This window comes from Phocoena sinus, chromosome 19 (assembly GCF_008692025.1).
Source record: "Phocoena sinus isolate mPhoSin1 chromosome 19, mPhoSin1.pri, whole genome shotgun sequence".
Lineage (NCBI taxonomy): Eukaryota > Metazoa > Chordata > Mammalia > Artiodactyla > Phocoenidae > Phocoena > Phocoena sinus.
Window position 1 is genome coordinate 11,795,755 of NC_045781.1, and position 25,949 is coordinate 11,821,703.

General features: G+C 51.9%; 3 protein-coding genes across 4 annotated transcripts; all 3 read right to left on the bottom strand.

The window, feature by feature from the left end:
• Positions 1-911: 911 nt before the first annotated feature.
• RAB4B (RAB4B, member RAS oncogene family) lies at positions 912-10,134 on the bottom strand. Its single transcript, XM_032612260.1, has 8 exons — positions 9,886-10,134; positions 8,675-8,755; positions 8,276-8,390; positions 6,433-6,495; positions 6,196-6,350; positions 4,499-4,594; positions 4,280-4,410; positions 912-1,298 (listed from the first exon to the last, which is right to left on the bottom strand). Exons 1-7 carry the CDS (start codon positions 9,899-9,901, stop codon positions 4,295-4,297), a joined length of 642 nt encoding a protein of 213 aa, XP_032468151.1. The 5' UTR covers positions 9,902-10,134; the 3' UTR covers positions 912-1,298; positions 4,280-4,294.
• Positions 10,135-10,270: 136 nt separating this feature from the next.
• Positions 10,271-14,706, bottom strand: MIA (MIA SH3 domain containing). Its single transcript, XM_032612261.1, has 4 exons — positions 11,988-14,706; positions 11,768-11,901; positions 11,187-11,297; positions 10,271-10,871 (listed from the first exon to the last, which is right to left on the bottom strand). Exons 1-4 carry the CDS (start codon positions 12,109-12,111, stop codon positions 10,848-10,850), a joined length of 393 nt encoding a protein of 130 aa, XP_032468152.1. The 5' UTR covers positions 12,112-14,706; the 3' UTR covers positions 10,271-10,847.
• Positions 14,707-14,858: 152 nt separating this feature from the next.
• Positions 14,859-25,904, bottom strand: SNRPA (small nuclear ribonucleoprotein polypeptide A). Of its 2 annotated transcripts, XM_032612259.1 has the most exons (7): positions 25,831-25,904; positions 25,278-25,372; positions 22,078-22,250; positions 19,720-19,899; positions 17,370-17,543; positions 16,829-16,917; positions 14,859-15,232 (listed from the first exon to the last, which is right to left on the bottom strand). In XM_032612259.1, exons 2-7 carry the CDS (start codon positions 25,348-25,350, stop codon positions 15,073-15,075), a joined length of 849 nt encoding a protein of 282 aa, XP_032468150.1. In that variant the 5' UTR covers positions 25,351-25,372; positions 25,831-25,904; the 3' UTR covers positions 14,859-15,072. The 2 variants fall into 2 exon arrangements, with proteins under 2 accessions (XP_032468150.1, XP_032468149.1); XM_032612258.1 differs by having other exon boundaries at positions 25,278-25,836.
• Positions 25,905-25,949: the final 45 nt, after the last annotated feature.

Sequence of the window (25,949 nt, forward strand, 5' to 3'; positions counted from 1 at the left end):
GGGACGTGCAAACATTCTGACTCGCTCCACCCTGCCCCATCGGGACAACTGTGTGGCACCCGAATAAAACAACCTAGGAAAGCTACTCAGAGAAGACATTTGCATGACAGCCTCGAGTCTCTGGACGACCTGACCTGGGAGGACTATGCAGATGAGGTCATTTAAATGTCCCACCCCCTCCGCCAGCACCCAGGCTGAGCAGGGACTCAGGCCTCCCGTGACGGTGGTTTAAGGCCAAACTGGGGTTGGGAGAGCAGTTGGGAGTGTCCTCAGTGGGCTGCACCTGTCCCTGGCAGAGCATGTGCGGGTGTCAGAGGTTCACCTGGACACAGGAGGCAACACACTGATCTCAAATATGCACAGGAGCCCCGGTGACACAAAAGCCCACACAGTCTTCAGGGGCACACACAGGGTTCATGGTCACACACAAGTGTATCAAAGGAGTCAAATTCACAGCAAAACACACACAGACCTCAGGGGCACACAAACACAGTTACACACCAAATAGACACTGCCTCAGACTTTCAGGCATCAGACATGCATAGCTATCACCCACCGGGCCCAGACCCAGGGCTCAACTACAGGCCTGAATTCTCATTCCCTAGCTTTGGTGTCCCAAACAACGCCAGTCTTACAGACACAATCACCAAGGACACAGAGTAGTCATAAGCAACAGTGTCACACACACAAGCAGCACACATTCCTACAGATCCCATCACACCCATCGCAAACACAGGGACATTAGTGTTACGTTACGTATGTGGGCAAACTCCCTCTACAACATACATCTGAGCCATGGAGTCATGGTGGACCCCCGTACCATGTCCAACCCAAAAACATGGCCCCCAAACACCGTCAGTGACCTCTTTTTCCCCCCCGTCCCCACCACCCCAAAATGACAGAGGCTATGACACAGGTGTAAACAATGCTTTATGGGGGTGGGGTGGGGACGGGACAGGCCTCCAGGTAAGGTAATAAATAACACGTACTCGCAGTGGCAGGGCCAGGGGAGCTGAGGCCAAATGGCCCTGGTCTCGGGCTTTGGAAATTCTTTGAGTATAGTTAGGGGTTCAGGGGGAAGAGGGGTTAGCCAAGACAGAGGAAGCAGCAGCAGGTACGGATTCCCCCTTCCCCCGTGGCTCAGTCTTGCCCCTCAGCCAGGCCCCACCAGGCCAGGGAAGGGGGACAGGTGGCGGGGCAGCTTCTCTGGGGCCAGGTCAGGTAAGGGGCTCAGTCTCCCAGGGCCTGGGTCTGGGCCCCAGCCAGAAGGACAGGGCTGGTCCTGGAGAACGGGTGAGCTGAAAGAAAAGTGTGCCGTGAACTGGAGGGATCTTGGGTCTGTCAGCTGGTGTCTCTGTCTCATTTCTGGGTATCTTCCTGCCCGCCTAACTGTGCCTGTCTGTCCATACCTTTCTCTTTCTCCCAAAGTTTCTACATTGTCTTTCTGTTTCTTGTCTGCAGGTACTTTGGGGCTCTAGAGCTGAGGGCATGTGCATCTCCCTGTTTACTTGCCTCAGAGAGCTGTCTCCTTGAGTCTGTAGAGGGGCATCTCAGTGTCTACATTCTGTGTCCCCACCTTTGCACCTCTGTGTTCCTCTATGTTCCTGGATCATCCAGGCTCTAGGTCTCATTCCCGTGTTTTCCAAACCGAGGAGACACATCACTTCCTGTTTTGTAGTTATCTGCAGATAGCATTACCTGGGAGCTTCTAGAAATCCCCAGATCACTTCAGAATCTCTGGGGTAAGGCCTGGGCATCAGTATCTTTTAAAGCTCTCCAGGTGATTCCAATGTGTACAACTGCATTAGTGGGTTGGGAAATCAGTTTGGTGGGCCTTGAGCAATTGTTGTAACAGAATAAAATAGAAAATACCATAAAAATTAAAATGTTAATGTATTAAAAAAAAAAAGAAAAGAAAGAAAATTTCAGAGTGCTTCATATGTTGGTCCATAGAGACAGAAAGCAGATGGGTGGGGGCCAGACGCTGGGGAGGATGGAGAATGAATGCTTAAAGGGTATGGGGTTTCCTTTTGAGGGTGATGAAAATGCTTTGAAACTCGACAGAGGTGGTGGTTGCATAACCTTGCGAATGTACTAAATGCCACTGAATTGTACGCTTTAAAATGGCTAAATTTGTTGTGTGAATTTCACCTCAATTTTAAGAGAAAGAATATTAATACAAGAAGGTGTTTTAGTTTTATACGTGTGTGACTGTATTAGATCAACAAATAAAGTATATTTCCTCCTGAAGAGTGCAATCAACAGAGTTTGAAAATGCAGTCTTACTACATTTGATTCACTGAGGGAACACCCTGAAACAGACTCAAAACTAAGCTCTGAGGCGAAGAGTACACACCCATCTGATTCTACATAGCCCAGAGTCTTTAAAATGGATACGAAGAAGAAAAATAATAAACAGGCCTCGTTTATCAAGTCTTAGTTTACTGACTGTCAGGCCCTGTTCTAAGTACTTTACATGAATTAACTTCATCTTCTCCACACTCACATTGAGGTGGGTACTATCATTAGCCCCATTTACAGATGAGGAAACCAAGGCCCAGAGAGGTTAAATAATTTGCCCAGAGCTATGAAGTGACAGAGGTGGAGTATAAATGCAGGCAGCCCAGCTCTGGAGTCTGTGATCTATCACCTTCTCAGATGGGTTAGACAAACACCATACAGATAACAATGATCAACTCTGTCAGTTGAACGCTTTGAAAAGGAGGGGCAGTTGTGAGACTGCCCATCTAGAGGGAGTGACCCCATTTGGGAAGGCTATGAAGGTTCCCTGCAGAAAGAGCCATTTTAGCAGAGACCTGATGATGAATGGGAGTTGGTGCCAGAAGGGAGCACAGGCACAGCAGATGCAAAGGCCTGGAAGGAAAAGAGCCCTGCCCAAAGAGCTCATCCTTGACTCCTCTCTCACATTCCACATCCATTCATCAGGAAATTACGTTGGCTCTGCTCTCTAAGTACATATATCCAAAGTCTAAACACTTTGCTCCACAGCCATCCTGGAGCTGCCAGTGGCTGTGGGGTGGAGGGTTGGGTGGGTATGAAGCACAGAGACAAGAATTGTCAAGACATACACACCCGCAGAGAGGTGGGGATAGGACCAAATCCTGTAGGAACTTTCAAGCCTGTCAAGGACTTTGGACCAAGCACAGGGGAACAAGCATGGCTTCCTGGACGAGGGGTAGAGGTTACCCGAAAAGAGAGGGAAGGAATCAGATTTGTGCTTTAGGAAGACCCAGTGACTACATGAGGAGGGGACAAGCCTGGAGACAGATCAGGGAGGGTACAAACCTATTCACTTCGCAACCCCTCCTCCGCCCCCACTCTGATCCTGTCCACCATCGTCTCTCACCTTGACTTTGGAGTGGTCTACTCACTGGTCTCCAGGCAACCACCCCTGCCCCCTTCAGTCTCTCCTCTATATGCGGCCAGAGGGGCCCTGTGAACACCTGAATCAGATCTTGTCCCTTCTCTGCTCGGAGCCCTCCTATAGCTCTCATCCCACCCAGCGTATAGCCAGAGTCCTTCCTGTGGCTCACAAGGCCCTAATTCATTGCTTCCTCCCACCCCAACCTCATCTCCAGCTCACCTACTCCCCGGCACGCCCGTGCGCGCACGCACGCACACACACTCCACTCCAGCCACACTGGCCTCCTTGGACTTCCTCACCCAGGGGAGGAGGCAGGGCCCTACCTCAGGGCTTTGTACTGGCTGTTCTCTCTGCTTAGAACACTCTTCCCCCAGGTCCCCACATGACCCCTCCCTCAGCTCCTTCAGGTCTTTGCTCAAATGTCACCGTCTCAGTGAGGCCTCCGCTCATCATCCTATTTAACGCTCCACTCCTCCGCCGCCTCTCCCTCCTTGATTCTTCTCCATAGCTCTTATCGCCCTACCTACTATACAAATTGCTTGTGTATCTTGTTTATTGTCCATCTCCTCCACGAAGGCAGGGATTTTTGTCTGTTTTCCCCACTGTTATAGCCCCAGTGCTGGGAACAGGGCCTGGCGCTGAAGAGGCACTCAACAAACATTTGATGAATTATGAATGGGAGGGTCAGAGGTGCAGGGCAGAGAGCTGGCGGTGGGATGGGAAGGACGGGTGGTTTCCCAGGGCCGGGACGATGGCCCCTTTAACTCAAGTGTTCTTGTGTCTTTCTTCCTCACTGTTTCTCTTGTCATCTCTCCTTTTCTGCGTCTCTGTCTCTGCTCCGTACTCCCCTTTGGCAGAAGACCAGCCCTGCAGCCCGAGTCCCCAGTATCCCACCTGGCTCTGCAGGTCTCAGCAGCCGCAGGGCTGAGGGGCCACGGCCTGGGCACTCCGAGGCTGCCGCAGCTGGCGAAGGGAGGCGTCACCATATTGAATGCCGGAGCCCATCCTCTCGGGGTCAAGCTCACCTGGGGGGAGCAGAGAGGTGAGGACTGGTCCCTTGGAGTCCTCTGGACCCTGCCTTCCACTCCCACTCCGGGCAGTTGGGGGCCTCACCTGAGTCGATCTTGTTCAGAATGGTGCGGGCACACTTCAGGAAAGCCTCCTCCACGTTCTCACCCGTGAGAGCACTAGTTTCCAGGAACATTAGCTCTGGGGGGGGGGGCGGGCAGACACTCGGAAGGTCAGGGTCTCAGTCAGTCCCCATCCTCCACTCCGACTCTGACCTGTTGCCTCTCGTTCTGTTCCTCAAATGTTCCACCTTTGCCTTCAATCTGGGCCTCCGTACGTGCTGTTCCTCTGCCACGAATGCCCCCTTCCCCAGGTACCCACCGAGCTCTTCCTTTAGAGCTCAGCTCACATCTCCTCCTCCAGGAAGTCCTCCTGACCTCCCAGGATGAGTCAGGTGCCTCCTCTGGGCTCCCACAGACCCCTGTGCCTCCCCACTCCCAGCCCTGACCTCTTTGGGCTGTCACTATCTGGAAATGGTCCTCCCCTGCCCCCCGGACTGTGAGGCCATGACAGCTGGGTCCAGGGCTGTCTTCATCACTGTGTCCCCAGCACCATCTAGCACAGGCCCATCACAGACCACCCACCAGTCATGTGACAGCCATCTCACAGTAAGTAAGAGCCAGGATTCAAATCCACATCTTTCTGATGGCAAATCCTCTAAACCTGCAGGTTACAAACTGAAGGAACATGGACAGATCCTAGGCCGGCGGATTTTGGCCAACATGATGTTTTCACATGAGTTTAGACCTGCTTACCTTTTGTTGTTGTTATATTCACTAGTTTGTTTTATTTTTTAGATTCCACATATAAGTGATACCAAACAGTATTTGTCTTTCTCTGTCTTGACTTATTTCACCTAGCATAATGCCCTCCAAGTCCATCTATGTTGCTGCAAATGGCATTATTTCATTCTTTTTTACAGCTGACTAGTATTCCATTGTATATATATATACCACATCTTGTTTATCCATTCCTCTGTTGATGGACACTTAGGTTGCTTCCATATCTTGGCAATTGTAAATAATGCTGCTATGAACATTGGGGTACGTGTACCTTTTCAAATTAGTGTTTTTGTTTTTTTCAGATCTATACTCAGAAGTGGGATTGCTGGGTCACATGGTAGTTCAATTTTAGTTTTTTGAGAAACCTCCATACTGTTCTCCATAGTGGCTGCACCAATTTACATTCCCACCAACAGTGTAGGAGGGTTCCCTTTTCTCCACATCCTTGCCAACATTTGTTATTTGTAGTCTTTTTGATGATAGTATCCTTGCATACCTTTCGATGTGGCTGTCAGTCTCGTCTACTCCCCTAATGCCAGTGCCTGCTAACCTGGGGTCTACCCTGTGCCCTCTCCTTTGCTCACAAAATGTACCTGTCCCCTAGGGCCATCAGAGTTTGCAGTCTGCACCTTATACCAATACCCTGTGCTGCCTCCCCACAGTGGTCAAAACCTTCTTAGCAGCCACCGTGAGTCAAGCACCCATCCATCCAGGCAGTGCTGAGAAGTCCCCATGGACCACATCCCTTACCCGTCATGCACTATGTGAAGCAGAAACGCCGTGATCCCAGCTTTCCAGATGAGGAAACTGAGGACCAGAGTGGTCACACAGCTCGCAATGTGGCAACACCCAGATTTGAACCCAGACCTCTAAATCTCCACATTCCCCTGCTGGGCAAAGCTACAGAGAGCCAGCAGGCCCATGGGCCCCCACTGTATAGCGCCCCCGCCCAGCCCTCACCGTTCTCCTGGGCAAAGCGGGAGGCCTCCAGGAAAGTGACCTCACGCTCCAGGTCCAGGTCCTTCTTGTTGCCACAGAGGATGACCACGATATTGGGGCTGGCCAGCGTGCGGGCATCCGTCAGCCAGGCAGCCAGCGAGTTGTAGGTCTCCCGGCTGTGGAGAAGGGAGCCAGGAGGGAGGCGGACGCGGGTTGGGGGCAGCCCAGGCCCCACCCCGCCCCACTCCGTGCACCCACCTGGTGATGTCATACACCAGCAGGGCTCCAGCCGCCCCTCGGTAGTAACTCCGTGTCACCGACCTGTGGGGCCAGGGGGACCCAGTCACCCCCGAGGCTGGGGTGTGCCCCAGGACTGCCCCCCTCTGCGGAGAGAGACTGGTGGTTCGGAGGCCCCCCTTCACTCCTGGCCCATCCCCCTAAACCTGGCCGTGGTCTAGTTTCTCCCACTTGCGGTCTCTCTGTTTCCCTCAATCTCTATCACACTTAGCTGCCTGCCTCCGCCTCAGTCTCCCTACCTTTTTTTCATTTCTTAAAACTTTTTCTGCTTCCCTGGTGGCACAGTGGTTGAGAGTCCGCCTGCCGATGCAGGGGACACAGGTTCGTGCCCCGGTCTGGGAAGATCCCACATGCTGCAGAGCGGCTGGGCCCGTGAGCCGTGGCCGCTAAGCCTGCGCGTCCGGAGCCTGTGCTCCGCAACGGGAGAGGCCACAACAGTGAGAGGCCCGCGTACCACAAAAAAAAAAAACAACAACTTTTTGGCCGTGCCATTTGGCCTGTGGGATCTTAGTTCCCTGACCAGGGATTGAACCTGGGGCCCCGGCAGTGAAAGCACTGAGTCCTAACAACTGGACGGCCAGGGAATTCCCTCTTCCTACCTTTGACTCTCTCTGTGTCCCTGTCTTTCTGCATCTCTTCATTGGTCTGTGCCTTTCTGTCTCTTGTGTGCATGTGTATCTTTAATTCTCTATTTCTCTCCATCTCTGTTGCTCTGGCTCTGTCATCCTCACCCTTTCCCATTCATTCAACATTTTCTGTCATCCCCCTTTCACCCAGTCCTAGCCAAGCACTACACAACTACAACCGCTTGGCCCTCTCCTGCTCTGGTTGGGGGAGGTCCCCTTTCCAGAGTGGCCGACTGTCTGTTTCTCCCTGGAACAGGCTGGGTCCCTCTGGAACTCATGCAATCATGCTGCAAGCATTTATGGAGCACTTACTGCCAGCCCGGTGCACGTCGTACACCTATCTCCCCTCCACCCTCTCAGTCTCTACCTCTGTACACCTCAAGCAGAGAACTCACACACACATATTAACTCAGCAGCTACTCAGTGCTGCCCAGGAACCACGCTTCCCCATGGACTGGATTCCCTTGCTTCTCTCTCCCTGCTGTCTGTTTCTCAGACTCAGGGTTTCCATGTGTCTGTCACCTTTTCTGCAGATGTCCTGAAGACATACTGTGTGCTGAGTCCTACACATTTCCCTCTCCCCACAAAACATCCATTTCTCCATCTCTCTGGCCACCCCTGTCCCACTCTCCCTGTCTCTCACCTCTGTTTCTCTTTGAGTCTCCTTATCTCCCTTCTCTTTCTCCTCTCTCTCAGTCTGTCTCTCTTTCTCTCTCCCTTTCTGAGTGTTTGTATCTCTCTTTCAAGTTTCCTTTTCTGTTTTAGTCATTCTCTGTCATTCTCTACCCCTCGCCCCACCCCAAACATCTCTTTGTCTCCAGGCCTCGTTTCTCCCTGGGGAAAAGTCTCCGTCCCTCCAGCCACATGGGTCTATCCCACAGAGTCTCGTCTCGCTAGGGTCTGCCGTCCCTCCCTGGCCCTCTCACTCTTCATTATGCTTCCTTCTCAATCTCTTTTTCTCATTGTCTCTGCCGTCCTGTCTCCAAGACGCCTTCTTTCTTTGACTACATGGACCTGTTCATCACAGTCTCTTTCTCTCTCTCTCCCTCTACCTTGCCTGCCCTCTCAGCGTCTCCTTGCTCCTGTCATTATATTTCCAGGTAACTCTGCACACCTCTATCCCTCCTCTCTCCTCCCCTCTCCCCTACCTTCTCTCCATGGGGGCCCAGCCCACCTACCGAAACCGCTCCTGGCCGGCTGTGTCCCAAATCTGTAGCTTCACGGTCTTCCCACCCACGTTGACCACCCGAGATCCAAACTCCACGCCGATTGTGTGGTTGGAGTCCTGTTTGACTGGGAGTGGGAGGGGGAGAAGAGGCAGTGCGGGGGCTCAGAGGATTCCCTGTCCTCCAAGGCCTCCTCAGCCGGTACAAACCCATTCTCATTGCTGAGGTGACTGAGGCTCAAGGAGGCAAAGGTATAGCAAAGAGCATATACCAAGGTAAGGACCAGGCAGCCAGCACTGGAGTTGTACCTCTGGCCAGCCCTGCCCCTGCCCACTCCGGCAGCTGCCTACTTGCCCACACCATGGCCATGCCCACAGTTTAGTGCTCCCAGGACCACTGTCAGAAACTCACACTTATTCTCAATGAACTGATGAAGGAGACATGATTTGCCCGTTCCTGCACTGCCAATCACCAGGAATTTGAAGAGGAAGTCTGAGCAGATGGAGCCAAATTCAAGGAAACCCATGCAGAGAGAAAGATAGACATGAAAAGATGGAATCCAAAGAACATCACAATTATGGGGAGAGAACAGACACAGACAGATACAGAACAGTGGGTAACAACTGTAACGGATAATTCTTATATAGTGCTTACCACATAGCAGGCACAGTTCTAAAGGTCTTTACTTACATCAACAACTCAACCCTCAGGAAAACTCTGTGAGGGAGATATACTAATAATTATCCCCATTTTCCAGATGAGGAAACTGAGGCCAGAAAGGTTAACTGACTTGTCCAAGATCGCACTGCCAGGTAGAGCTGGGATTCACCATTTTATCAAGGACTACAATCTTGCCCTTGGCCCCCACAACTCAGCTCCTACCACTTTCTGATTCATTCACTCCACTCCAGCCTCTGGCCTTTAGTCTACTCCCTGAAGATGACAAGCTGGTTCCTACCTCAGGGTCTTTGCATAGTTCCCTCTGCTTTTCTCTGTTTGTTGAATGAATGCAGCTCCCTCTGACCCCTAAACCAGTGCTCCTTTTACCGCATCCTGTTCTCCTACTTCCTATCTATCCAACCATCCAGATTTTCCAATTCTCAGTCCCTCCATCCCTCCCTCAGCCCAAGGCCCTACCCTTATTCTCAAGCTTAAACCCCACCCCTTGCCATTAGCCCCACCGCCTAAAGGACAACTCACCCCCAACCGCATTCCAGACCTCTCCCAGAGTAATCCCAGGGCCCAGAGCATCCCTTCAGGGTCCCCCCAGCCCACCAAGGTTGATCCCTGCCATTCACACAATCAGCCCCGCCCCATCCACTCAGGCTCCGCCCAGACACGTTAAGGCTCACCCTTTCCCTCAAGACCTAACCATGATCCATCAGGACTGTTTCCCTCAAATCCCGCCCCAGATCTATTTCGCCCAGACACCAGACCCTCAGGCTCCGCCCAAACTGATTAAGCTCAGCCTCAGACCCACTAAGCCCCTCCCAGCATCAACTAGGCCCTGCCCCATAATAGCTGACCCCGCCCCCTGATATATAAAGCCCCGCCCCATACCCACAGGCCGCATCCTTTCTGGGCCCAGACCCCAGACCCCAGCTTCCGCCCACCACCCTCACCGTAGGTCTCAGCCATGACTCGGTCGCGGCCGCTTAGGGCCGCAATATGGCGACACGGCCGCGCCTGCTCCTCGGCTGGCAGCCGCTCCACTCGGGCTGCAGCCCCGGCTTCTTCCTACTCCCCGGGCCGGCGCCGCCACTTCCGCCTCCACCCCCCTCCGGCGCGACCCGCTAATGCTGCGGGACACCAGGCCACGCTTTCCAAGACAAGGATTGGCGGACTCTGCAGGCAGGGGGCGGGACAAAAGCGCAGACTGGTGGGGAGAGAGGGGCAGGGCCTAAAGGGGCGGGACCAACGCGAGCGATTGGCGGTGCCAGAGACGCTTCGCCGAGCAGAGAAACGGATTTGGTCAGGAGTCCGTGGGCAGAGTCGAGATTCCGGATTGGGTAGAAGCGGACTTGGGGGCGGGGACACGAATGCAAAGAAGGGAGCGGGGGTAGGAGCCGATCCAGAGCTGAGGCGTACTGATCTCTAAGGCAAGGAGGATGAAAACTGGGATGGTACGCATGATACGCACAGATTAACCTCCTACCTCCCTTTGCGGATAATCTTCCAAGAAATCCTAGAAAACCTCTGCTCTGTGTTTTATGTCTTCCTCATGGTTCAACTGGCTCATTCCCAATAGTTCAATAGTTCTCTTATTAGTCTAGAGAAGACACTATAATCCCCCAGTTTGGCTGTTTAGTTGTTTCATCTTCTCATCTGTTTGTAATATGTAAGCTTACGAGCCCACCTCTGGTACCCAGCTTGGAGCAAAGAGCGTTTAGTCCATGAAATTCTGCCTAGCAACCACTGACGTCACCACAGTCAGTGGGTTGATTGGCTAGATTCAGAAGCCTGGGGAAACACTTCCTCTCTAGAGACCCACCACAAAGACCACCGACACCCATAGTTTGCACTTGGCTGATGTATTTGCATAAAGTCAGTGAGAAACAACAGCAGAGACAGCGGTAGACTGAGCTCATTGGCAGTAGAAATCCCATTTCTGAAAAAGAGAAAGGGGAAACAGTGGGGAGAAAACTAGCGGTCACACCACAAAGGATCTAGTGGTTTTAGCAAATGCTGCAGCCACAGGCGCCAGGTTTGGCTGCACAAGTGCTATGCAAATTAGCCTAGAGCCCTCTACCCTTTGCACCTCTCAATCGGACTAGGACTTAGAAATCACTCCTCATTTTTCAGGTAAGAAAAGGCAGGGGATTTGCTCCAGCGCATACAGCTAGGATGCCAGGGAGCCAAGGGTAGGAGCATCTTTGCCCAAGGGCCCTCCCTCCAAGTCCCTGCCAGCCCCCAAGACACTCACATCTGTCTTCACATCAGTTTTGCCAGGCTTCAGGGTCTGGTCTTCGCGTACAATGCTACTGGGGAAATAGCCCAGGCGAGCAGCTACGTCTCCATAGTAATCTCCCTGAACCTGGGGAAGAGGAGTTAAAAGCCGGGGTCTGGGAAGATGGCAAGCTCACTCCTGCTGAAGATCTTTGCACTCTCTTCTCCCTGATCTCGACTTGGCTTGCTCCATCCTTGTCATTCCAATCCCAGCTTAAAGTCACATGCTCGAAGGTCCTCCCTGACCACCCCATGTGAATTAGTCACCCGGTCACTTTATATTAATTCTCAAAGCAGCACATACTTGCTGATATTTTTGATGGGGTGGCACCTACCTCCTTGTCTCCCTCCATTAGAATAAAAGGGGTCGTTCTTTATTGTACCCACCATAGTAGGTGCCCTAATAATTGCTAAACAAAGTAAAGTAGACCACAATAGCCTCTCCTCCAAAACTATATTTCAGCTCACTCCCTCAGATTTTCCCTTCAGGTGAAAAATCAGGGTGCACGCCCACCCCAGCCACCCTACCCTTGCCTCCTCTGTTCTCCCAAGACTCACGCTGCCTCCCCAGAAGAGCCGCCCTCGGCCCTTCAGCTTGGAGAAGACATACACGACTTGGCCCTGGCGTATGGTCAGGAAACGGCAGTCGGGGGCCACGTAGTCCTGAAGGGCCACGGCCATGGAGATGGGGTCTGGGGAAGGAACAGAAGGGAGTAACAGCACCCTCCCCACAGGCTAGCAATCCAAGCCCCCAACGCCCCCAACCCCCAACTCTTACGGCTGCATTCCTCGTCAGCACACAGCTTCCAGTCAGCCAGCTTGGGCATCGGGTGGCCCCCGACACTAGGACCTGGGAAGGCAGACAGCAAGACAACACCAAGGAACACCGAGGACCAAGCCATCGTGGACTGTAAGCAAGAGAGTGCCTAAGGGAGGAACGGGGTCTCAGTTCCCTCCTGCCCTCCCTCTCCAGCAGCACAAGGAAGCCTGTGTTCTGGGTCTTGTCCCCGCCTTAAACCAGTCCCAAATTTCACCCACACCACCTATAGTCTGCTACCCAGCCAGAACCATTTCAAGGACTGGGTGAGGGCTGCCAGCACAAGGAAACACCCAGATAGGCTCAAGGCAGCCCAGGCCACTCCAAGTAACAGCCACCCCCTCAACAGAGACGGGGTTAAGACAGGCAAGTTGATATTCAATTCCATCTTTTATGAGCTGGCTTGGGGACCTGGGCCCCTCTGCTCTCCCCCACAGGGACAGAACCAGAGAAGCCAGTATGGAAAAACCACCTTGGAATTTCCTGTGCTGAGGGGCAGCAGAACAAGGCAGCCCTTTGATTGCCAGGAATAGCCCCCGCTCCCAAGTATGGAGTGAATATTATATGTTGGACCTTAAGCTAGGCGATGCCCTACCACGATCACTATTTATCCTCATAAGCCACTTCCTGAGTGGGTGACCTGGGCTAAGCTATTCCTCCTCCCAGAGCCTCACCTTTCTCATCTGAAATAGAAATAATAAAAACTAGTAGTTACTTATAGAGCACTTACAATGCGTATTTTTATTAACTCAAATGTATACTCTGCACCACCTTTAAGAGGAGTGATCATAACCCCATTTTACGTAGAAATGGAAGCACAGAGCCTTAAAGAACTTGTCCAAGGTTAGAGTTGGGAAGTGGAGGGGCTAGATCTGGCTCCAGGCCCACACCCATCACTACTGATCTTGGAGCTCAGTCAGTTGCCCAGGGTCAGAATGAGAAAGTGGCAGAGGATTTGAACTCAAGTCTCATTTCTAAAACTGTGCTTCAAATAGAGATCTACATGCCTGAAGACCCACCTCTTTCCTCAGGTATTCTCACCCCTGGTCAGCAAGCAAGTCCGAACTTTAGTTTTAGGGGAAGCAGATGGACATACACAGGCTTGGGGTGGGGAAGAATTCATCAGGGGCAAAGACTGGGCCTAAGCCATCTCCACATACCCAACACCCAGCACCAAGTACCATGAGAGCATCAAACAGCTCTACTCAAATATCACCTACTCAGAGGGGCTCCCCTTGATCACCTGTTACTGCTCCCCAGCTCCACCGACACATCACCCCATTATGTCAGTTGTTTCTATCAGAACCCAGCATTTGAAATTAGCTTGTCTATTTCATTTGCCACCGCACAACCTGTGCCAAGAACAGTACTTAGTGTGTAACAGGTACTCAGCAAGTGATTTGCTGCATTTATTCAGTGCTTGCTACGTGCCCGGTGGGGTAGCGGTGGTGGGGGGAGAGGGGGACGGGCGGTGCACCACAGAAAGAGTCCTCTTTGCACAGGAAGAAAATGAAGCTCAGAGTGCAGACATCAACTGCCCATGGAAGAAACAGCCAGGGAGCCCCCCCAGCAGGCCGACAGTAGAAACCAGGATCCACAGACCACAGACCCCGGGTTCCCACGAGCCATCTGCACTGTGCCATTTAGTGAAGATGGCAATCACCTTCCCCTTTTCATCTTTCAGATCCTACAAGGTGAAAGTGTGCCTCTGGTGCCACAAACCCTGATGTTCAAATGCTTCAAACACTGATGTTCCTCTTTAATGGAAGGAGTGCAGCAGGAGGAGGCTGGGGCTCAGAGCCTTGACAGGACAAAAAATATCCAGGGAGAATTTAGCGCTATGTCTTATTGTATTTATTTTTGTGGTTAATTTTCTACTCTGGCAAGTGATCACACTTTCCCATCTACATGGTGTGAGAAAAGGTTTTAAGCTATATATATACATATATACATATAATATACTTCAGTCGATTTAAAAATTACCAGGTCAGGTGTATGACAGACTGCGAAGAAAGGTCCCCCATTCAATTTCTCCTTCTTATCCATAGCGTCAGCTGGGTACGTGACTGTCTAGCCAGGAACCACATTTCCTAGCCTCCCCTGCAGTTGGGGCACTGGAGGGAAGACTGGTTCGGCCATCTGCCCGAAGCTCCTGGCTGGCACCTGGCCAGCAGGGGGAGCAGCTGTGTGTGAACCGGCCACGCTCCTGGTACCAGCATCTGATCAGGAGCTTCCCAAGTGTGAAGTTTAGGGACTCCCAACAGCAGCATTGACATCTTCCTGAACTCTAGAGACTGCAGCTCAATCGAGGGCTGCAAACTTAAATTCAAATGTCTCCAACCCAGACTGCCACCACTAACATCCTCCCGACGATTTCATGAATACCCAATTCCCTTCCCTTTCTTCCTGAAGTACCTAGAATGGTTTCTGTGGGACTCTTGCTATGACAGAAGGCATTTTTGTCTAGAAAAAGATGAAGAAAAACCTCTTTCTTAACAATCTATCACGTTAGAAAATTACTGGAATCAACATACAAGTCTACGAAGTGAATGGTGTGCCATTAAAAGTGGCATCCTTGCACAGTACAGAACTTGCCCAACTGTACCTGGCAGCATGGGTTTTAATTTCCTGCCCTGAACGCTGATTGAGACAAAATAAAAATCTACCAAAGTGGTAAAAGTGACTTTAGTTTGGACAATGTTGCTACACTATTCTGGGTTTTCCCAAGGTTGCAATCCCCAACGTGCTGAGAGGCCCAAACGCTCAGAATAATCTGATGTGCAGGGAAGGGAAACACACAGGACAAGAAAATAAAAACAACAAACGGTTGTGAAAAAAACAAACCTCAAAAAAAACACTTTAATTCCAGCCTAACAGCGCCAGGTGCAATGTCTGGGGACAGACTCTGGGTACAATGCTGTGTGGCGACCATTCACTCACACACGGCTCCAAGAAGGCCCCCGAGGGGAACTTACCTTCAGGGGGCTGAGCCAAGAGGGGGAGGGGGTGGCCCCAGAACAGGGGACAGAGACATGGGGAAAGGGTGCTACTTCTTGGCAAAGGAGATCTTCATGGCATTGTTCTGGGTGATCTTGAAACCCTGCAGGGCGTCGCGTGCGGCCCCTGCCTGCACCTCATTGTCAAACTCCACGAAGGCGATGTCGTGCCGCCCTGGGACCAGCCGGACCTCCTTGAAGCCAGGGAACCTGAGAGATGGTCAGAGACCTCAGGAATCCAGACTCAGCACCTCCCCCCAACTTTCTGGCATCCTGGGGGTAGGGGCCAGGAATGTTGCTAAACATCCCACAATGCAGAGGACAGCCCCAATAACAAAGAATTATCCAGCCCCAAATGTGTATGACGCTAAGTTGATAAACTCTAATATAAAAAAGTGCACAAAGGAAACATACCATTTAAATAAAACTGTTAATATGAACACCTGTGCAACCATAACCTCCGTCAAGACAAAGAACACTGCCTCCTCCCCACCCTCCATGTCCTCTCCCAATCTAAGGAATCAACCACTCCGGAAATTACCACCATCCCGACTTTCATGGTCTGCTGTTTCTTTCATTTCCCTCTTCTCATTCCTTACTTCCTTCCCCATTAGGCAACCATCCTCATGTTTACTGGTTATCCCTTTCTCCATGAGTATCCTTAGAAAATATGCATTGTTCTGTGGACATGGTATATGAATGCATGGCATTCTTTTCCCGTTTTATTCAGCTTCTCAAAATTGCCCCTCGGCATTAGCATAAGGAACCACACACGCTGCTCTTCCTGTTCCCTCTAGCTGCCACGTGGCGTGCAGTCGCGAGCACCTGCACTTGACCTCTCCCTTCTCCCAGGCTGCCTCTGGCTCCCTGCCACACTGAAGAATGCCCTACCCACAGCCCCTGGGCCCTCGTGTTAGAATTTCTGTAGGATATACAGTTAGAAACAGGTACAGATGAAAACGGTATAGGTGAACCTATCTGCAGGGCAGGAAGAGAAATGCAGACATAGAGAACAGACATGTGAACACAGGGGTGCCAGGGGAGGGTGGGATGAATTGGAGATTAGGTTTGACATGAACACACTACCATGTGTAAAATGGATAGCTAGTGGGAACCTGCTGTGTATGTATAGCACAGGGAGCTCAGCTCGGTGCTCTGTGATGACCCAGATGGGTGGGGTGGCGCGGCGGAGGGAGGTCCAAGAGGGATGGGATATATATACACATATAGCTGATTCACTTCACTGTACAGCAGAAACTAACACAACATTGTAAAGCAATTATACTCCAATTAAAAAAAAAAATGGGGGGGGGGGGAAGCAGCAAAGGCACCAGGTGAGCATGACTAAACGGTGGCCAGTTACCCTACACAACGCCCGCAGTGCTCTGCATCCCATCTGCAGGGCACGCGGGGTCAAGCATCCCTACCTCCCATACTTGCAGTCTAAACAGGCTGACTCCTACCAGTCTAGCCAGTGTTCAGTGACATCTCACTCTTGTTTGACTTGCCTATGTCCAATTTAGAGACTGCAAAGATGAGACACAGAGCCTGGAGCCCCACTGCAGCCCCATGAAGGCAGAGGACGGCCCACCCGCCCTGGCCACTGCTGCCCACTGCTGCCCTCCACACCCCGCCGCTGCAGACCCGACTTCACCCTCCTCCTTTTAACCTCTAGTCGTTGTCCCGCCTGTACAGCCTATGCAGGCTTGGGACTCCACCAGCAGAATTGTGAAGCTCGTCCATCCCCACGGTGCCACCTCCTGGCCATCACCCTCTGGCCCCCGGTCAGCCACAGGCCCCACTTACTGGTTAAAAAGCATGGAAAGCATGAGCTCGTTGGTCTCTTCAGGCAGGTTTGTGAGGAACAAGATGTGATTTGGTGGATTTTCTGAAAGCTGCAGGAGAGCAACGGGAGCCCATTGAGTCTGGTCAGGGATCTACAGCCCTCCTGCTCTCCAGCCCCTGCCCCACCCCACCCCACCCCTTCCTGAATTCTTTCTAGTCCTGCACCTGACATACCCTGTGTTGTTGCCTGTCTTGCCCGCCCTAGACTGTAAGCCACAAGAGAGCACTGCTGTACCCATAAGCAGGTGCTCAGACGTTCACTGAATGAAACGAGATGCAGCCTACCCCCACTCCAGCCTCACCGTGACCTTCCCAAGCTGCTCCAACGAACACACCAATTTCTCTGTCCCAGGACCTGACACCATTGCTACATCCTCATTCTCCAGTATCACCTTCTCAGGGAGGACTGCCCAGACCACCCAACCTAAAACAGTGCTCCCACCAGCCCCTTGCCATTCCTGTCTTCTGACTATAGCAGACCCTAGGAGGACCAGACACTTACAGGCTGTGCAGGTGGCATCTGTCCCGGCATAAGCTGCTGTGGAGGCATGGCCCCTGGTGGGATCTGGCCGGGTGCAAGGCCCGGAGGCGGGATCATGCCGGGGGGCGGCATGTAGGGAGGCTGGCCCGGCATGTGGTGCATGATGCGGGGCGCCTGAGTCATCGGCGGCATGCCCTGCAGGGAGAGAAGGGCAGGACTGAGAGGGGCGCCAGCAGGTGGGAGGAGGTGTGCTTTCAGTGCCGACAGGAAACAGAGAGAAGAAAAGGTTGTTCCAGGAAACCCAGGGTGTGAGAGACACAGGGAGAAAGATCCAGTCTTGGAAAAGGCAAAAAAGTCACCCAAAGAGGGACGGATGGAGCAAAACAGACCCAAGGTCACAGCAGACATTAAATCAAAGAGTTTCAAAAAAAACTTTTTTTAACATATAAAGATTGGTCAGGGGGGCCTTCCCTGGTGGCACAGTGGTTCAGAGTCCGCCTGCCGATGCAGGGGACACGGGTTCGTGCCCTGGTCCGGGAAGATCCCACATGCTGCGGAGCGGCTGGGCCTATGAGCTATGGCCGCTGAGCCTGTGCTCCGCAACGGGAGAGGCCACAACAGTGAGAAGCCCGCGTACCGCAAAAAAAAAAAAAAAAAAAATCAGTCAGGGGGACTTCCCTGGTGGTTCAGTGGTTAGGACTGTGAGCTTCCACTGCATGGGGCATGGGTTCAATCCCTGATCAGGGAGCTAAGATCCCACATGCCATGTGGCGTGACCAAAGGAAAAAAAAAAAAAAAATCGCCAGAAGGGCCTAACTTTGTTTAGAGACATATGAGTAGAAAAATAGCCTAGGAAAAAGACCAAAAACACTGTCAACTAAAAGGGGTGGAAATAAACACTGTAAGCAGCATGCTGTACTCCTGCTTCTAAAACTAAACTTCATGGAAAAAGAAACAGACCCAAAGAACAGACAGTGGAAGGCAGAGGTAGCTAGAAATGGTCAAGGCAGGTGCGTGAAGAAGTGGGAGCGCTGGTGGCAAGGGGAAGGGAGACAGCCTAAAGGCCAAGAGCGTGTGCACCCAGGGGAGACAGGAGCTGGAATCCCATCTAAGAGTCAAAGGTGGACAGAAAGCTGGGCTCAGAAGAGTGGAGACGGTAAGAGTGGCGAAGCTCGATGGTAAGCCAGACACCATCACCGACACAAGACACAATAGAGCACAACCCATCAGAAGAGCCGACGTGGAGGTTCGGAGACCTGAGTGGGTCCAATCCGTCCATCTTTTCTTTAATACTTGGTGCTTTCTGTATCCTGTTTAGAAAACAGGATGTTTCCACTCTTCACGCCCTCACCAAGGTCGTAGACATTTTCCTGTTTTCTTCTAGAACGTTTATTGTTGTAGCTGTCACATTCAGGTCTATGATTCACCTCAAAGTAACTTATACATTGTTAAGGCAGGGCTAACTTTTCCCCTTACAGACATCCAATTGGCCCAGTATCATTTACTAGGGGAAAAACCCCTTTTACCACGGACTGCATGTGGTACCTTGACATACATGGAGTGACTACATACACGTGTGGATGTTTCAGGACTCTATTCTGCCCCACTAGTCCATCTTTCTACCCTCATGCCAATACCATACCATCTTGATTACTATATAGCAGGCCCCCAGCTTTGTTCTCCTCGTCTGCCTTGCTTTGCCTTTCCAGACATTTACAGACGGCCTGTCTGTCCCCACAAGTCCCTGCTGGGATTTTGACTGGAATTGTGTTGAATTTTAAATTAATTTGCAGAGAACTGAAGTCTTAATAGCAGTGAGTCTTCCCATCCATTTGATGAGGTCATCTCCAATTTCGCTCAGCCATGTTCTATAGTTTCAGTGGGTGGCCTTGCACACTTTTTGTTGATTTACTCCTCGCAGCTATCTTTCAATTTGAAGTCTACTTGTTTGTGGCCTAAGTGTAGAAATAAAACTGACTTTTTCCATACGGACCTTATATCTGGTAACCTTGTTAAATTAAATTCTTTTTAAGCCTAACAGTTGATTAGTAGTTTTCTCTGGATTTTCTACACAGACATTGACTTAGAAGACACAGACAGCAAAATCAAGGTCAAGGAGAAAGAGAAAACAAAACAGTGAGACACAGAGAAAGAAAGATCCTGAGAAACAGGCAGGCAGGCACAGACATTTCCAAGTGGAGATACCGTCACTCACATGCTCAACCCCTCCCTAGAGACAGGCACACAATCTCTCTAAGAAAAATGGGAGGGGGGAGTCTGAATCCACAAGGGGAGACCCCTCCCCACCCCACCCCACGTGGCTGAGGAAGACCTGGTGGTGAGAAGGCCGTGTCTCTGGGCCCCAGCTTACCGGGACAGGCCCCTGGACAGCGCCCACCACAGGGGCGGCCGCCCCACCCTGCACAGCCTTCTTGGCAGCCGGGGTCTCCTGGCTCTTGGGCTTCCTCTTCTCCCGCTTGCGGTCACGCTCCACAAAGGTGCCCTTCATCTTGGCAATGATATCCGAGTCAGTCTTGGCGTACTGGATGCGCTGCCGAACCGAGAGCAGAAGGGTTAAGGATACTGGTCTGGGGCCAGACCACCCGGATGCCAAATCAGACCTTGCCAGGAGCTTGGTGAGTAATGTCACAGAAATCACTTGGCCTCAACGTCCTCATCTGTCAAGTAGGGACTGAGGTATTTCCCACTTCAAAGGACAATCGTGAAGACCATGAGTGAAAGTGCTCCAAACGGTGCCTGGCACACAGCAAGTGCCCAGTCAGTGGTTGCTGAGATTCTGAAGGGAAGATGGGACAGCCCCAAGCATCAGGCCCAAGGCAGAAGGAAGGAAACAAGGTCAGGACAGGAGCACTGTGCAAGGGGGTTTCCATCACACAGGAAGAGAACTGAGCCTCCAGGCTAAATCTCATTCATTCAGCGGTTTATGGAGCACCTATATCTGCTCTGGCGGTACAGCAATGAGCAAATCACACAAAAGCCCCCGCTCTCATGGAGTCTGTTCGCTGGGAAAGATATGACAGAGATTAAAAAGTGAACTGGAGAAGGGGATGTGAGGAGTTAAGAAGTGAAATTTTCAGAGTGTGGCCAGGAAAGACCTCAGTGAGAAAACACTGGTGTACAGACAGAGGGAGGGAGGGAGCCACGCAGACATCTAGGGAAAAGAGCATCCTAGCAAAGGAACAGCCATCAAAGAGCTAAGGAATGCAGGGTGTGTTCAAGGAAAAGCAAGGAGGCCAACAAAGATGAGGAGGGAGAAAGCCAGGAGTGTTATAAGCAGGGGAGTGATGAGTTCTCACTTGTGACTCCCAAGGAGCGCTGTGGCCACAGGATGGAGAGTGGCCTGTGAGGACCAGGTGTCAAACCAGGGAGAAGGGTGGCGGCTGAAACCAGATGGGTGGCGGGGGGGGGGGAGCGAGAACGGGTGGAGGGTTTTGTTTGTTTTGGAGACGTTTTGGTTTTTTTCTTTTATTTTTTTGGTAGAGGTTTTGAAGGTAGAGTTGACAGGACTCACTGACAGAACTCACAGTGGCTCAGTGCTTCATATGGTCCAAGCGATGATTTCAGAGAAAAGCAGGGGAGGAGGGTCTACACAAAACGATTTACTGGTTTTAGTCCTCAAAAGTGAATTCCTGGCCGCTCCAGAGAAGCAACATCGCGGCACACTCCAGAAGGAGGTGAGGGCTCCAGGCGGCCCCGCTAAACCCGGGGCCAGTGTCTTCCACATGAAGTGACCTGCCTGGGACCTGCAGGCACTGACACTTCTCTCACCTCCCCAAGGGAACTGGTTCAGAGAAGCATATTACAATCAGGTGAAACTGGAAAACTGACTGAGGAACAAAGGAGAAAGCCCGAAGAACCAAAAACATCTCCCACTGATAACAGCAGGAATTCTAGTTCAGGGCAGGGACTTTAAGCCACTCCTCACCTCCTGGACGGCAGTCCCCACGGCTGTCCACTTGGCCTCCTGAACATCCGTAACCCACTTCTTCCCATCCCACGGCCCTTGCCCTGGTCCCGGCCCAACCCCACCACCTGGGAGCCAACCCAGCCTCACCTTCACAACGGAACCCCATCTCCCTCCTAACCCCCCTACCCAACAGCCACAGGCAGTCCCCAAAAAGCTTCCCTTGCTTCCCCAGCACCCTCAGAATCAAGTCCACTTTCAGGACCAACTCCAGCTCCTTAGCCTGACTTCTGACTGGCTCTCCAGGCCAGTCCCTCCCACCACATCCCACCCTTCACTCCAGCTAAGGGAACTTGACTCACTTCCTCAACTACGCGTGCTCTTGGTTATCTCCAGGCCTTAGTCCACTGTTTTTCTCCCTCTCCTCCCCCAGCGACTCTTCTCCAAGTCTTACTCATCCGGAAAGGCTTCCTGGCAAACTCCCAGAATGGGTGAGAGGCCGCGCCTAAGCTCCCCCAGCTCTGTGCACTTGCCTGGTCCCAGCCCCGACCCCTCCGGGTCATGGCCATCTGGAGGCAGGTGTGTCTCTCCAACTGCACTGTGGGCCCGAGAGGGCGGAGCTGGGCCTTCCCTTGATCACGGTGTTTCCACAGCCCCAATGCAGTGAACAGTGGATGCTGAGGACTAGCAAGAGAAACTCCCGTCCTCAATGGTCTGGAATACAGGCAACAGAAGTCCAGACCCATCCAGCCTGCAACAGCCTTGCACGGGCATACACCCACACCCTCCACACCCAGTGCTCACCATGGGCTTGTCGTAGAAGGGGAAACCCTGCATGGAGCGCAGGGCATTGGTGGCGCTGCTGACCTCCTTGAAGATGACAAAGGCCTGGCCCCTCATCTTCAGGCTTCGTGATACCAGGATATCCAGGATCTGGCCAAACTGGGAGAAGATAGCGTACAGGGACTTCTTCAGTTCTGCGGTGGGGGGAGGAAAGACCCATAGGTGACTGGAGGCCTTGGTATCATGTCCTGCGTCTCGAGCTCCCCTTTGCAGAGAAGACGCAGCCCAGGAGGGAAACCATCAGTCCACTGACAACGAGTACAGAGCAATACCAGCAGCAGCCTAGATCCACTCAAGTGGTCGCGTGCACTCCTCTGGAAGAGATCGACAGCAACAGTACCTACCCCACAACGTCGCTGTACGAGGAACGTGAGTCACACATACAAAGGACACACGGTAAACGCTCGATAAATGTGAACACTTCTTCTCATTGTCTCCAGCACCTTGACACACGCCCCTCTGATGTGGCCCTGGCTGACTTCTACCACCTCATCTCTCCCCACACTCCACCTTCACTCCTATAGCTCCAGCCACACTGGCTTTCCTGCCCTTTCTCAGGCCCATCACAGCAACTCTGCCTCAGGACCTTTGCATTGGCTGCTTCCTCTACTAGGAGCATCCTTCTGATGTGTACATGGCCTCCTTCCATTCAACCAGGGCTCAGCAGATATGCTGCCACCTGAGGCACTCCCTGACCACCCTGTGTGAGTAAGTGCCCTCTCACGTCACTCTTCCCCACTCCTGGGGCCCTACCTGCTCTTCCTTCATGGCATTTCCCACCTCTTGACATCATGTTTGTTTACTTGTTGTTTAGCTCTCCTTCTGAAGAGCTACAAGCCTTCTTATTTATCACCTTATCCCCATGAGCAGTACGGTCACCAGCACACAAACCTCCAAAAGCTTTTGCATGAATAAAGGTACCATTAAATGATTTATGGAAATAAGTTCACTACATTCTTACAACCACTCCGTGAAGCAGCAGTTATAACTGTCTCAATTTTACTACCATGGATAGAAGCTCTCAGAGGGTCTGTCACTGGCCCAGGAGGAGTGTCCCAAGGGTGCTGGGAAGACCCTGAAGAGCCAGCACCAGGACAGGGACAAGGAGCCAAGCCCATCCGAACCCAGTACCACCATACCTCACTAGCAAACTGCCACACCTGACAGCAAGAAAAGGGTACCAGTCTTATGCAAAGAAGGTATCTGAGCTTAAGATGTTTGGTCAAAGAAATACAGGAGGGGAAAGAAAAGGCGGGGCAGGGTAAAGAGGGAAGCAAATAGCCAAAAATTCTGATGACATTTCTGGGCTTTGTCTCCACTCCCCATCCCCATGAACCCAGTTTGGGCTTTAGTCATTCCACTGGACTCTGGGCCTCTCCCCAGTCTCCTTTCTTGCCCACTCAAGTTCACCCTCCACAGCTGGAAAGATCTTTCACAATTAATTGCATCCCTTGCCTGGCTCCCCAAAGCCCTCAGGACAAAGTCCAACACCTCACCCAGCCCACAAGGCCCCATGAGCCAGAGTGCACCATTCTCCATGAGTCATAGGCCTCTAAGTCTCAGACACACAAAACTATAGTACATGTAGTTCCCAGAATGCCCTGGGCTCTCTTTTGCCCATGGATATTTGCATGTGCTGGTCCAAGTTAAGAAGTCTCTTCCCCCACGTCATAACATAAATAATAACATAAATACTGCTTCTTCTACCTGTTAGGCTTTTCCAAAATGTCTCCTTTTCTATGAAACTGAATGAATACCTCTTTCTAGGTGCCCCATCTCAACCCTGACAACTCTGCCTGTGCTTCCCCAATCATGGCCCTAGCTACTCTGGGATATCACTGTCTGGTAGCAGGTCTGTCATCCCTATTGGACTGTGGCTCCATGAAGCTAGGGCCAGGACTGTCTCAGTCACCAGTGTGTCCCCAGCTCCACAAAGCACTGGCTGGGCACAACGTTCTAGAAATATATGAGGGATTTACGTGGCTCATTTTATTACCTTCAACAGCAACTTTATTGGTAACATCAAACTTAATCCCAGCGAGCTCCTTTGGTTCTCCTAATAATTTTCTTGAAAAATAAGAGCTAACACTTATCCAACACTTACTAACCGCTGAGCACCATAAAAAGAAGCTGAATGGCTGAATGGAAGTTTATCTAATATAATCCCCATAACACCCACACAGAGAAGATATGACTTTGCCCAGTCTTCCTATATAGAAAATGAGTGTCAACAAAAAGTGGTAACTTGCTCAAAAAAATGGAAAAGTATGTCTGATGTCAAGAATTGAGTTTTTTTTTTTGGCGGTATGTGGGCCTCTCACTGTTGTGGCCTCTCCCGTTGCGGAGCACAGGCTCCGGACGCGCAGGCTCAGCGGCCATGGCTCACGGGCCCAGCCGCTCCGCGGCATGTAGGATCTTCCCGGACCGGGGCACGAACCCGTGTCCCCTGCATCGGCAGGCGAACTCTCAACCACTGCGCCACCAGGGAAGCCCAAGAATTGAGTTTTTAAGCAGAATTCCATACTGGTGGCGTCAACCACTTTTCAGTGCTGTGTGACCCTGGGCAAATCATATCACCCCTGAGTCTCAGTTTCCTAATCCGAGAAATGGGAAGAATAGGTCCTTCCTGCAGGGTTGCTGTGCAAGTTAAAAGTAACCAAGATTTGTATTTACGTCAGCACCTCGTACTGAGTGTTAGCCATCATTATTGTTCATTTCATTTTCATTTTGAAATGAAACAGTTCATTGTGGGCTAATCACTGACCAAGACAGTTGCAGTTCTTACCCTCCTGGAACTCACAGGCCAGGAAAGAGACAGCCCCATGACAGCCCAGAACAATCAGGGCTTGAAGGGGGATGTCCAGGGTTATGGGAAGTCAGAGGCAGGCACGTGGGTGGAAAAGGGAGGGGGAAGGAATCCTGGAGGAGGGGTCCTGTGAGGTGAAACCTTGAAGCATGAGTAAGTGACCAGGCTAATGGGCAGAGCGTAAGATGAACTGAGGAAATGTTAAAGGCAGAGGAAGGAGCACGTGCAAAGGTCGAGGGGTTAACTCTAACAGTTTGAATGGACAAGGCTGAGTTAGAGACACGGATGCTGGGGACAGAAGAGGGGGCCGGCTCTTGCGGGATAGCCTGGAGTCCGGCCAATCCCGAGAACTCACCATCCTTCTTGATCTTCTCGTTGAGATTGTTGATATAAATAGTGTGGTTGGGGCGAGTCTCGGGAACTGCCATGGAGTGAGCTGCTGAGGTAGGGCTGAAAGAATGAAAAAGTCCCACTCGGACCTGGGTTTCTGCAAATCCTTGGTCCCAACGCGGGCTGTTTAGGGATCTTCCTTTCAAGAGGAAGTCAGGTAAAGCAGAGAGAAGGGAAGAGGGAAGAACAGCTCGGAAAACAAAGCAAACGCAAGACACCGCTTCTCCTCCCCGCGTGGTGAGGGAAATCTCGTGAGGTTTACTACGAGTCCCAGGATGCTCTACGCGACTCAGTAGGCGAGTGTCCTAGGTGGCGATTCCCACTGGCCCACGACCTCAAAGGCGGTCCGGGAGAAAAAGCCCGGATGTAGAGGCAGTTACGGAGGGAGGGACGACTTGGCAGAGCCCTGGCCTCGAGCAGCAGGAAAAGTATTCCCCAACACGAGGCGCGGGAAGACCCGGGCGCCAAGCCCTCCACCCGCCAGGCGCCCATGGCCGCCTGCGCCCAAGGACACTCACCAAAAGAGTCTCAGCTCCCGCTAGTGGCTTCTGCTACGTTGCTGAGCGCCGACCACAAAACTTCCTCTCCTGGTCCCGCCTTTGTTTTTCTACAAGCCAATCCCTGCGCGGAAACCTGG

Bases quoted from the DNA above. Each gene is read 5' to 3' on its own strand.
- RAB4B (XM_032612260.1), bottom strand. The intron at 8,391-8,674 runs GTGAGTTTCTGA...TCCCACTCCCAG, and splicing joins TCAGTTCATTGAGAATAAGT to TCAAACAGGACTCCAACCAC. The intron at 6,351-6,432 runs GTGGGTGCACGG...CCTTCTCCACAG, and splicing joins CTGGTGTATGACATCACCAG to CCGGGAGACCTACAACTCGC.
- MIA (XM_032612261.1), bottom strand. From the start codon at position 12,111: ATGGCTTGGTCCTCGGTGTTCCTTGGTGTTGTCTTGCTGTCTGCCTTC. The intron at 11,902-11,987 runs GTAAGAGTTGGG...TTCCTTCCCCAG, and splicing joins TGCTGACGAGGAATGCAGCC to ACCCCATCTCCATGGCCGTG. The intron at 11,298-11,767 runs GTGAGTCTTGGG...CCTCTTCCCCAG, and splicing joins GGCTCTTCTGGGGAGGCAGC to GTTCAGGGAGATTACTATGG.
- SNRPA (XM_032612259.1), bottom strand. From the start codon at position 25,350: ATGGCAGTTCCCGAGACTCGCCCCAACCACACTATTTATATCAACAAT. The intron at 22,251-25,277 runs GTGAGTTCTCGG...CCCCCACCGCAG, and splicing joins CGAGAAGATCAAGAAGGATG to AACTGAAGAAGTCCCTGTAC. The intron at 19,900-22,077 runs GTGAGCACTGGG...TCGGTTCGGCAG, and splicing joins CCTTCTACGACAAGCCCATG to CGCATCCAGTACGCCAAGAC.